Source organism: Parambassis ranga, chromosome 21 (assembly GCF_900634625.1).
Source record: "Parambassis ranga chromosome 21, fParRan2.1, whole genome shotgun sequence".
Taxonomy (NCBI): domain Eukaryota; kingdom Metazoa; phylum Chordata; class Actinopteri; family Ambassidae; genus Parambassis; species Parambassis ranga.
Window position 1 is genome coordinate 858,326 of NC_041041.1, and position 11,519 is coordinate 869,844.

The following is an 11,519-nucleotide window of genomic DNA, read 5'->3' on the forward strand; positions in this document are numbered from 1 at the left end:
CTCCCTGCAGCAGCAGCAGCAGGAGGAGGCTCCTCCGTGCTCGGTCCGCCGGCTCCGGGAGCCTCCGGCCGGGCTCCGGCTCCGCGGTGCCGCCGCCATTGTAGCGCGTCCGCGCGGGTCTTACCTGTTTTGAAGAAGGCATCAGTGTCGGGGTCGCTGGGCGCCTCCTCGGCCGCTTCTGCGGGGTTCATGTCGGAATCCGGTTCAATACAATCCACCGACAAAGGAAGGCAGAAAGAACGGCGTCCGCCGCGGTAGCTCCGCGCCTCCTCACTCCCTACATGTCCTCCGGCCGGCTGCCCGCGCCTCCATCACCTCCTCCGGCTGCTTTCGTCCGTTCCGTCGCCCTCTCGGTTTGTTTGGTGTTTTCGGGGCTGGCTTCGTTTCTCTCTATTGTTCCCGGTCCAACCTCCCTCTGCTGTCCGCCAGGGTCTCTCTCCCTCCCTCCCTCTCCCGTGCCTCCCCTCCCCTCTCTCTCTCTCTCTCCCTCTCACTCTACCAACCAATTCAATTCATTGACCTTTATTAGCAAACCAGCATCTGTGTGCACATCGCGCGCACACACACACACACACACACAGCCTTTATCTTTCTGGGGTTATTAACCCTTGTGAGCTCGTCAGCGCCTCTCAGCTGTTTTGGAGTGAACGTCACAACAACAACAAAGTGAAGTGATAAATAAACAAAGGACCAAACAGAGCTGAAGGGGGCGGAGCCTGCCACACTGACCACAGAGGCGAGGGTGGAGGTGCACAGATGGAGCAGCAGGCCGTGCATGTCTCACCTTCAGAGTGTGTGTGTGTGTGTGTGTGTGTGTGTGTGTGTGGACATGCAGCATGAAGGAGGCTGAGGAGGAACAGCAGCAGCTCAGGCAGGTGACGGGGCTGCCTCCACCCTCTGTGATGGAAAGACTGAAATATGAAGGAAGACAGAGAATGCACGTGTGTGTGTGTGTGTGTGTGTGTGATTCATTAACCAAACGTCAGTGAAGCCTCCCATCACCAGAGTCCAGGCAGAGGGCCGGACTTCAGCTTCCATGTCTGATGCTTCATCCACACATATTTAACCCTTTCCCTCCTCTGGCTGCAGCCCTGTGTCTGTGTGCTGCCGCCATCTACTGGAAAACACTGCACACAACAGCACGACCACCGCCTGGCATGAGGTGCTGTTACACTGCACGGCCACAGGGGGCGCCGCTCAGACAAGCCTGGCCTGATGTGAAGGTGATGACATGTTGGGCTTACAGTCACCCACAGGTTAAACACCATTTGTCTGCAGGCTGATTACTGTCATCACTCAAGCCGATCAGACACGTATCAGGTTCATTCATTCTCCGATTAAACAGTTTGGATCAAAGGCTTTTTACTTTTTCATTTATCTTTCAACACTGAACACACAGCTTAGTTTTTACATGCAGCTGCAGTACCTAATGTGACCAACAGAGGGAGACTCAGACCAAGGGGAGGAATGACCTCTGGTCCTCCACAGCAGTGGAGTGGATCTCTGCTCCACCAGGGAGCAGCAGGAAGTAGAAACTGAGTGATGTAACCATGGTTACCATGGTTACCATGGTTACCCTGCTAGCTTCAGTCACTCAGGCTGGTGGAGGATTTCTGTACTGGACACCAACAACTCTGCTGCACACTCACACGAGTGCAACGTGCTTCTTTAACTCTTCATTAAGACGCTCAGTGTCTTTAACCCTCGATGTTCCTGCAGGATGTCTGTGTCCCATGTGTCCCTCTGCGTGGCGTCCTCAGACTCTGATGTCCTGCTGTGTCACTCGTCCCCCTCTCTGCGGACTCTAATTGGCTCCTTATTATCTGAATATGTCTCCAGTCCGGCGCTCACATCTCCTCTCTCTGAACGCCGTGTCTGTAGCAGCGCCCCCTCAGGCTCGCCGTGCTTTGAGTGAAATGAGATGAGATGTGTCTCCTCATAAACATAAAGAGCGCTCATCATGGAAAGACGCCGCTGCGCCCTGAGGCCCTGAGGCCGGCCTCTGTGACGTCTGCTCTGCCTCCTCCTGACAGCCGCCTCAGCCTCTTCCTCTGCATCTCTGCTGTTACTACCTCATCTGAAATAATGGTGCCGTATCTCCGGCCGTGTCAGGTATGGATGCGGGGCATCCTGTTCCCGCTGCCTCGCTGCAGATTTATCTTTTAATGTGAGTGATGTCAGCGTGCGGCGAGGACCTGAGTCATCCCTTGGCCTGAGCACAGCTGAAGAGTCGGGAAAGATAGTTTGGTTAGTGACGCCACAGCTAGCTGCACAGTACCCTTTATTATTACCACTTTAAACCACTAGAGGGCGCTGTGAGATGCAGCTCTGTGTGGTAAGGCTCGCCATGATGGCTGCTGTGTTTCCATCAGCTCAGTTTCTACTTCCTGGAGGAGCAGAGGATCCACCCCACAGACCAGGTCTATAAACAAATCTAAGCAGCACAGCGCCCCCTTCAGGTAAGAGTTACTACAGTTACAGTAATCACGCAGACAGTCGGAGCTCATGTGGTATTGATTTATTGATGTTAAAATGCTACACATAGCACCGTTACATGTCGGGGCTCCACAGGAAGGAGTCACTGACAGAAGTCTGGCGCCCCCTGCTGGTTCACCGTCAGCAGATAACAAAACTGGAGGCTCAGAGACGTCGGAGTGGTCGTAGCAACATGTTGGTGTTTCTCCTTCATCTCAAAAAGGAGGACAAAACCTTTAGGAGGAGTCAAATCTACAGTCCACCTTGTCCTGTTAGCATGTTAGCATGTGGCTAAAGCTAAAGTCTCCAACATTACGAACAAGTCTCAGTATGGCACCATGTTCAGGCTGAGTCCAGTGTCTGTGACGAAGTATGTACAATAAAAAACAACGTTTGATAAGCATGTGTTTAAAAATAGTGCTGAAACGAGTGAGTCCACGTCCGACTGTACACACCTGTATCTGCTGTATATGCACATCTTGTTTCACATTGTTAATCACATCAATCATATTAAATATAGCAAACATTTCTGCTGTAGAAAAAAAGAAAGGAACTCTGAACGACCACGTGTGAACCACAGAACGATAATACTAACCACGGGGAATCTCTTTCAGCGTCTTCTCTGGATGAAGTCAGAATTCTAACCGTTTCATTTCTCTATGTACAAGAAACATTCAGAACTGTGTCCGTCCGCTACTCAGCTAACACCCACATTTGGTTTTTCAGTGTAACTGCTCCAAGATCCTGAAACTACAGCAGAGGTAACGGTCGAAAAGGACTTCTCTTCCCTCAAAGCTCACATTTAACCCTCAAAATCTTGATTCTGAGATGAAATCAGATTTGTTACAGCGGCCGTACTCCTGTCCAGCATGAGAGGACACACCTGACACCACCACGTGTTGAAGGGTTGTGTGTTTGACCTGTGTGTGTGTGTGTGTGTGTGTGGATTTGATTTGATGGCCGAGGATGACGGAGCGTTACACTTCCAGTACACGACAGTGCCTCACACACAGAACAATCGACAACTTCCTGTTTGAATAAATACCGACCAGGTGACTGCTTCTGATCGAGGAAGATGAAACACTGACAGCAGCTGGGACAGAGGTGTTTGTGAGGACATTAACCCCTCACCTGTTTCAAAATCAAAGTCCAGAGGAGGGGCTGCAGCTCGTCTCTGACTGCACGTCTGCATCCAGTGAGATAAAGTGCAGCATCGCCTCCATGTTTATACTTCAGACATGAAGGAACTCATCTCAGTGTTGAACTGTCACAAGAAGTTACTGAAAAATTACATTCTCGTAGCGTGACTGGAAAAACTGAGCCACACGACTGCACCACAACCACAGAGTGTGTGTGTGTGTGTGTGTGTGTGTGTGTGTGTGTGTGTGTGTGTGTGCTGCGTTCAGATACAAAGCAAAGGTTTTATTTAACTTATTAATTATTAAATGAGGAACTGACTGAGGTGTGTTTGGTTGGTCTGCATCAAAGACTCCAGCTACATTCATGAAGAAGAAACACACACACAGCCTGTCTGACACACAACCTGTCTGACACACACACAACCTGTCTGACACACAACCTGTCTGACACACACACAACCTGTCTGACACACACAACCTGTCTGACACACAGCCTGTCTGACACACAACCTGTCTGACACACAACCTGTCTGACACACACACAGCCTGTCTGACACACAACCTGTCTGACACACACACAGCCTGTCTGACACACAACCTGTCTGACACACACAGCCTGTCTGACACACACACAACCTGTCTGACACACAACCTGTCTGACACACACACAACCTGTCTGACACACACACAACCTGTCTGACACACACACAACCTGTCTGACACACACACAACCTGTCTGACACACACACAACCTGTCTGACACACACACAACCTGTCTGACACACACACAACCTGTCTGACACACACACAACCTGTCTGACACACACAACCTGTCTGACACACACACAACCTGTCTGACACACACACAGCCTGTCTGACACACAACCTGTCTGACACACACACAACCTGTCTGACACACACACAACCTGTCTGACACACAACCTGTCTGACACACACACAACCTGTCTGACACACACACAACCTGTCTGACACACAACCTGTCTGACACACACAACCTGTCTGACACACACACAACCTGTCTGACACACACACAACCTGTCTGACACACACACAACCTGTCTGACACACAACCTGTCTGACACACAACCTGTCTGACACACAACCTGTCTGACACACACAGCCTGTCTGTCTGATGCTTGTTTTAACCCTCTCAGGTTTGAATGCGACCAGAACCTGTAGACCAGGCGGAAGCATCAGACTTCCTGATGGTCCCTGAACGCATCATGTGTGAACATGTGAGAACTTTTCAAACCTTTGTATTCTTCATGTCAGTTAAAGAGTTAAAGTCCTGTCCTCCTCACAACCAGCAGGACGCCATGATGGAGTCACATGTGAGCAGCAGTCACATGACCGACACTCTGTCTGCACACAGAAAACTGAAGTGTGTAAATATGATCAGGACACGAGGGACTGTCCTCCTGTCTCCAGTGACCATGAACAGAGTCTCTGCTCTGAGTCTTTGCGGTGTATCTGAAAGCAGCATCTTCAGGTTGACCTCAGCATCTGTGTATCCTGCCTCTTCACTGCATTATTGTAAACAAAGACCTCATATGATAACATGACTTGAAGAACAACACAACGCCCCCCGACAAACACATCACAAAACAGGACCGACCTCTGGGCCTACGTCTGCTGTGTCTCTAGATCATAAGGCTGGTCCAGTGTGTGTGTGTGTGTGTGTTTCACAGTGGCCTGCTGCGTGACTGCTCCTGGTCACATGGTCAGAGGTAGAAGCCGGTGGCTGGTGGGTCTGTGAGGCTGGATAACATGTCAGGGCCGGGCATCTGGACAGCAGGGGGCGCCGGTCCGTTCCCATTGGGCAGAGCACAGCCTGCTGGGTAGCTGCTGTTCAGGATGCAGCCGTTCTCCACCTGCACGAGTTAGGAGCGTCATTAGCAGCCTGACAGTCATAGAGGAGGAGCATTCTGAACCAGCCGCTCTGATGGAGCCTGCAGTTCATCCAGCGTCCACTAGAGGCTGCAAAACAATCCCCTCTGGGACATTCTGATGTCCATAAAGAAAAACGGCTCCACAGAACACAGCTGGGTCTGTTTCAGGTCTGATTTGTGCGTCCAGCCTCTAGTGGACACGGCAGGAACAGCAGTTCTTGGCTTCAGTTCAGTCACAAATTCCTGCTGCATGCAAACTCTGAATTTACTGACTAAGCTGTGAAAGAATAAAAAATCCTTTCCAATCAGAGCTGGAGCTCATACACAGCTGCAGATTAACCCTTTCACATCCCACTTTGTGTTTTTTTCTCAGTGTGAAGCAGGAGGGGCAGCTCAGTGTTTCCCTGGAACCAGCTGCTCTGATTCAGCCTGAACGTCCATCTGACCCCAAAACCAGCCTCCAATCCCTCAGTGTGTGAGTTGTTTGTGTGCTATGATAAGTGGAAGTGGTTGTGTACATGTTTCAGAGCGGGTTATTAGGTACCAAGGTCCTGCCGCTCAGTCTCCGTCACCTGAACTGGACTCGCTCACCTTACTGTGCCCGGGCTCATGGCTGATCTCTGATGGTGCCGCCACACTGAAGGGGTCCAGCTGCCTGCAGGGTTTGCTCACGCCCAGGATCTGCTCCAAGGAGGCGTTGGGGGGCGGGCACTGTGACAGGCTGGAGATGACCTGCGCTAATGGGACGGGGATCTGGTCCTGCTGCTGTTTGTGGCTCATCCCCTGGAAGGACGAGACCGCGGACTCTGTAGGCCCCTGCTGCTGCTGCCCACTCCTCCCAAACAAACCACGCCCACTGAGAGCGTAGTCTGCTCCGTCCACGCTGGCCAGGCTGTAGGGGTCCAGCAAGGTGTCCATCAGAGGTTTTTGGCTGTGTTCGAGGCCGAACCCGTAGTCCTGGCACGGGACCTTTGCTGCAGGATGCTCGCACAGCCCGTTGAGGTTGGCTGCCTTCTGTTTTGCGTGACACTGCTGATGATGGAGGTAGCCCTGATGATGAAGCTCCCTGTCCAGACCTGAAGCCTTGTCACTGAAAACAGTCTGCTGGGAGTCAAAGTGATCCACCTGAAGCCCTGCTGAGGACAGAATGTCTTGTGGTGTCCACTGTCCGTTGAGGACGGATTGATTTTGTCCAAGCAGGTCTCTGTTAGTGCCCGTGTGGCTCTGCTGGCTCCAGTCGGGCCCCGCCTTCCCTGAGTGCATGCTGAGGTGCTGCTGCATCTGCTGGGACAGCTGCAGGATGGGGGTCTGCCCCACCGCAGGGGGCTTACAGTGAGAATACTGCATCTGCACGTTTGTAGCGGGCGCGGGGTCGCTGTCGGGCAGGGATGCTGTCGTGGAGGTGAGTGTGGCGACGCTAGAGTGCGCCGCTCCTCCGTGCGCCGCTCCTCCGTGCGCCGCGCCATCATTCTTTCCTTCTATGGAGTCATAGATGTACGAGAGGATCTCGTCGTTGGTCAGCAGGTCGTCCAGAGTCGGGACACGTTCAGGGTCCATTTCCACCCGGATCATGCGCTCATCCAGCAGCAGCAGCTCCAGGTCCTCAGCGCTCAGACCCAGACCCTCCAGAGCACCGAAGAGCTCGCCGTTGGAGCAGCCGTCCTCCTCTGCATCTACCACGCATGGACCCTCCAGAGACAGCGAGTCCAGGGTGGCCAGCAGTGGGTCAAAGCTGATGGTCTCTGCGATGCCCGGAGCCACCACGCCGTTACTCAGCGAGTCCCAGTTCCTGTGCAGGCTGGACGGCTCCGAGTCAGAGGAGAAGCCCATCTGCTCGCTGAAGAAGCTGCTGTGGAGCGACATTTTGGGCTCCAGGGCCGGCTGGCAGACGTACACCGACTCATCCTGACTCATAAGTGCCCCCAGCAGGGAGCCGGGGTCCAGATCGTGCCGCGCCAGCCGCTCCGTCCGGCTCTTCTTCGACTTGCTGCCGTTCTTCTCGTGGCTGCCGTCTCTGAAGCCGGCGATAGGGTGGTTGGACTGGTACAGGAAGGCCTCCCCGGTGGCGTAGGTGAAGGGCAGGTGCGTGGAGCGCTTCCGCAGGTGTTCTCCTCCCTCTTCATCCCTGTGAGCACAGAACACATCATCATCATCATCAGCTGCAGAACTCACTGTGGACCTGATCAGTCCGACAGGAACGTACAGCAGAGGCCTCTGGGTGGCGATGATGTAGTCCGGTTTGCCGTTCTTGTACACGAGGCGAGCGTTGGCCTGGACCCACTTCCAGCGGTTCTCCTTGGTGAGGAGCCTGAACACGGTCAGACCGCTCTCACCCGTCTTCATCACTGCAAACACAGAGAGAGAGAGAGAGAGAGAGAGAGAGAGAGAGAGAGGGAGAGAGAGAGAGAGAGAGAGAGAGGAGGTGAACAACAGCTGAAGAACCTCTCCTTTCAGTCCCTGCTGGTTTAAACAGAAATCCTGTCCCAACATGATGCACCAGGACCTGGAGGTCTGCCTCTGGGAGCAGCTGCTGTCACTCAGGCTCAACACAGAATAAAACTAGGCTGGTGCAAAATCGTATCGTGTGCAATTAATCGTCAGAAAAACTGTCACCGATTAATATTTGCCACTTATCGATTACAGCGATTAGTGCCTCGTCATGACGCATTTTTGTGTGCGACGTACTCTCACCATCACCTGTGCAAGTGCGCACATGTGAGCCCACAATAACAATAAATGTGGAAGGCAGTGGTGTTCAGTTACATGATGCGTGGAGCGTTGGTTGTTGCCATAGTAACTGGATGTTTGCTCGTATTAACAGAATGAACTCCGACTGAAGAAGCTGCCTCCCGATCTTTATTTACGGACTGCACAGCAAGACAGGAAACATTACAACAGCAGATATTGGAAGAATTCCACTCAGCCGAGAATCCGCGATATGTTTAGTCATCGTGCTGCTTACGACCAAACTAAGCACTGGAGGAACTAACGCAGGTTGATTTGCACACATACATGTTTAAATGTGGAACTGTCCGGTGTGTTTGTTTTTCTGCTGCTGTTCTACAGTCTGAGTGAAAACATGCTCTGGTGTGGGACATATTCAGCCACAGGTTCATTCCACAGACACATTTTTAACTTTAATAATCACTGATGTGACTTTTCTGAACTTATTTGTTTAATTTTAATGTTGACATGCTGCTCTGTGACCTGAAGATAAGAACATGTGAAGGACAAAGCTACTTTAAATGTTTGCTTCATTATTATTTTGAAGCAGTTTGTGCCTCTGTTATCATACATATTCAAACATGGCTGGTTGGTGCCTGATCACTACTTTAACCTGTCAGAATGAAGGAGTTAACTTGACTGATGATCTGTCAGAATCATTTTAGAACACTGTGGCGATTTAGAGACAAAAACACGTCAGTGCAATTGTCATCAATTAATCGTTATCGGCTAAATGCCACAGTTAATGGTGATTCATTTTTTTGCCAATATCGCCCAGCCCTAAATAAACGGCTCCTGTCGCCCGTCTTGTGTCAGACTTTGTCTCCTGTTGTCGAGCAGAGCGGCGTGTTTGTGCTCCTGCTGGTCATGTGGTGGAGGAGCATGCTCAGTTACATATCGGACCTGTGCTGTATGGATCATCTCTGATGCGCTGCTGTTGCGGTGGATTTGCGGGGACGATCCTCTCCTCTGGCAGCTCTGCAGCTTTGCTCAATCTGCTCCCTAATCCAGCAGGATTACTCCTGGAATCTATCTGAACTCTGTGACCAGACCTGAACTTTTTGGACTGCCTGCCCCCCGCCGCCCTCTGACAGTACTCACTCCTGACGTGGTTCTCTGCACAGTGCAGCATGTCTGCTGCATGGATGAACTGGTATCCGGATCCTCGTACCCGCAGCTCCGCCTCCGTGTAGCCCAGGACGATCTTCCCCCTGCACACAAAGACCAGGCTCAGTTTGTGCGTCACAGCAAACACCACAACAACTCACAGTGAAGCGTGGTTACTTGGCGTCGCAGGCCATAGGCGTGAAGTCCAGCTTGTGTTTGGTTCTGAAGATCATGTTCTTGGTTCTGATCTCCAGAATGGATGGAGGCTGTAGAGGCGTCGCTATAGCGAAAAGAGCGAGCTGCGCCGGCACCTTGCCGCCGTTGTCCTGCCGCTGGTTCTGACCGTGCAGGAACTTGAGCCTGCCCTGGATGTTCAGAGCCTGCAGAGGACATGGCCCTACATGTTAAAGCTATTCTAAAGACTTGACAGAAGAGGACACCTGTGTCTGTCCCGGTTTATTTACTGGGAGAACAGGGGACGTACCAGGAAGCCGGACGAGTTGTCCAGGAGGCAGCGGAAGCGGCACACAAAGCTCCGCTCCAGGAAGGACGAGTTCTCCGGGGGAAGCTGCTCGGGGCTGTAGGTGACCAGAGACGAGCTGCTGTCAGGCTCCAGCTCTGTGAGACAAAAAGACGTCAGGACACTCCACGTGTGACCGCGCTGGGGCTGGTCTATGGTGTAGCTTTAGTGTGCAGCTTCAAGCATCATAAAGTGTGTGCATTAGTGAAGGTGATGCTGCTGAACTACACCTGTGAGGACCAGCAACTTTACTTATTTACTGTGATCCAAAAGACAATGGAGGAGTCCCCAGCTGGACTACAGAACTCCATCATCACTGCTGCCGATACTGAAACAAACCTTGTGGCTGATGGACACGCACACATTTTACACATTTAGATGGTCCATGATAATCAGAGATGGCGGCATGCTGGCTCCTCCTCTGAGGATCTATCATTTTTTTTTTTTTTTTTTTTTAAGATACTGTATTAATCCCAGAGGGAAATTCGTTACGGCTGCTGCACAAGCAGTGTCATACAATGACTAGCGCGCCACAGGCTAGGGTGAAGTGTCTTGCCCAAGAACACACAACAGTGACTAGGGAGGAGTTGGGATCGAACCACCAACCTTCCGGTTATTGGACAACCCTGCTATCCCACTGCGCCACTGTTGCCCACTGTGTGTGTCAGACTGTGCAGTGTCTTAGACCACACACACACACACACACACACACACACACACACACACACACACACACGTAAACACACACACACACATACACACACACACACACACACACACACACACACACACACACACACACACACACACATACACACACACATACACACTCTCACACACATACACACACACACACACACACACACACACGCACACACACACACCACACACACACACACACACACACACAGACTCTCACACACACACACACACACACACACACACACACACACACACACACACACACACACACAGACTCTCACACACACACACTCACACACTCACATAAGCATCTTAAAACAGATCTGGGACCACTTCACCTCATAAGCCACAGTGAAGATTACAGGGTCATGTGATCTGACCTGAGGCTGGTCTTACAGTTAATGCCTCCTCTGTGTACTTCCATCTGATATCGGTGTGTGAGTGTGTGTCACACCCCTCTGAGTGGGCTGTGACTCAGTACTGAGCAGCGCGCTCACCTTGTGGGGAGTCCTGGTCGAGGGTGGACGCTGCTGCTGGAGGCGGGTTCAGAGCCCAGTGCAGGTTCCTCCTGAGCTCCTGCTGGTCCTCCGTGTGGACCAGCTCATACACACTCTGATGCATCACATCGGTCTGAAACAACAGGAAGCAGAAACTCACACACCTGTGAAAGAGCGGACGTCCAAGCTGTCGTCTCTGAGTTCATTTACAGAATGAATCTTTATTTCTGCAGATTTCGAGCACAGATGTGCAGAATAAAGTTATATTTTAGGCTTAGAGTCAGACTTTCACACATGATGCGTTCAGGGACCATCAGAAGCTTAAAGTCTGAGGTCTTACTGTGTGTTTCCAGTTGTGGGTCAGTTTTTATGGTGCCACTTAAAGGGACAGACCGCCTGAGCCGTCCAGCTGCAGGCTGTTGGTCAACAGAAAACAGTTCCTACA

General features: G+C 51.7%; 1 protein-coding gene across 3 annotated transcripts in view; it reads right to left on the reverse strand.

Moving 5' to 3' along the window:
- Nucleotides 1–4,645: 4,645 nt before the first annotated feature.
- LOC114426707 (aryl hydrocarbon receptor-like) overlaps nucleotides 4,646–11,519 on the reverse strand; it is a 21,763-nt gene continuing 14,889 nt past the window's right edge. For all 3 annotated transcript variants that reach the window (XM_028394258.1, XM_028394261.1, XM_028394259.1), the window contains 7 exons: nucleotides 11,075–11,207; nucleotides 9,840–9,973; nucleotides 9,533–9,735; nucleotides 9,350–9,459; nucleotides 7,728–7,869; nucleotides 6,116–7,649; nucleotides 4,646–5,506 (listed from right to left, as the gene is read on the reverse strand). In XM_028394258.1, coding sequence (XP_028250059.1) covers nucleotides 5,357–5,506; nucleotides 6,116–7,649; nucleotides 7,728–7,869; nucleotides 9,350–9,459; nucleotides 9,533–9,735; nucleotides 9,840–9,973; nucleotides 11,075–11,207 — 2,406 coding nt within the window. In that variant the 3' untranslated portion in view covers nucleotides 4,646–5,356. The remainder of the gene's footprint in view (nucleotides 5,507–6,115; nucleotides 7,650–7,727; nucleotides 7,870–9,349; nucleotides 9,460–9,532; nucleotides 9,736–9,839; nucleotides 9,974–11,074; nucleotides 11,208–11,519) is intronic.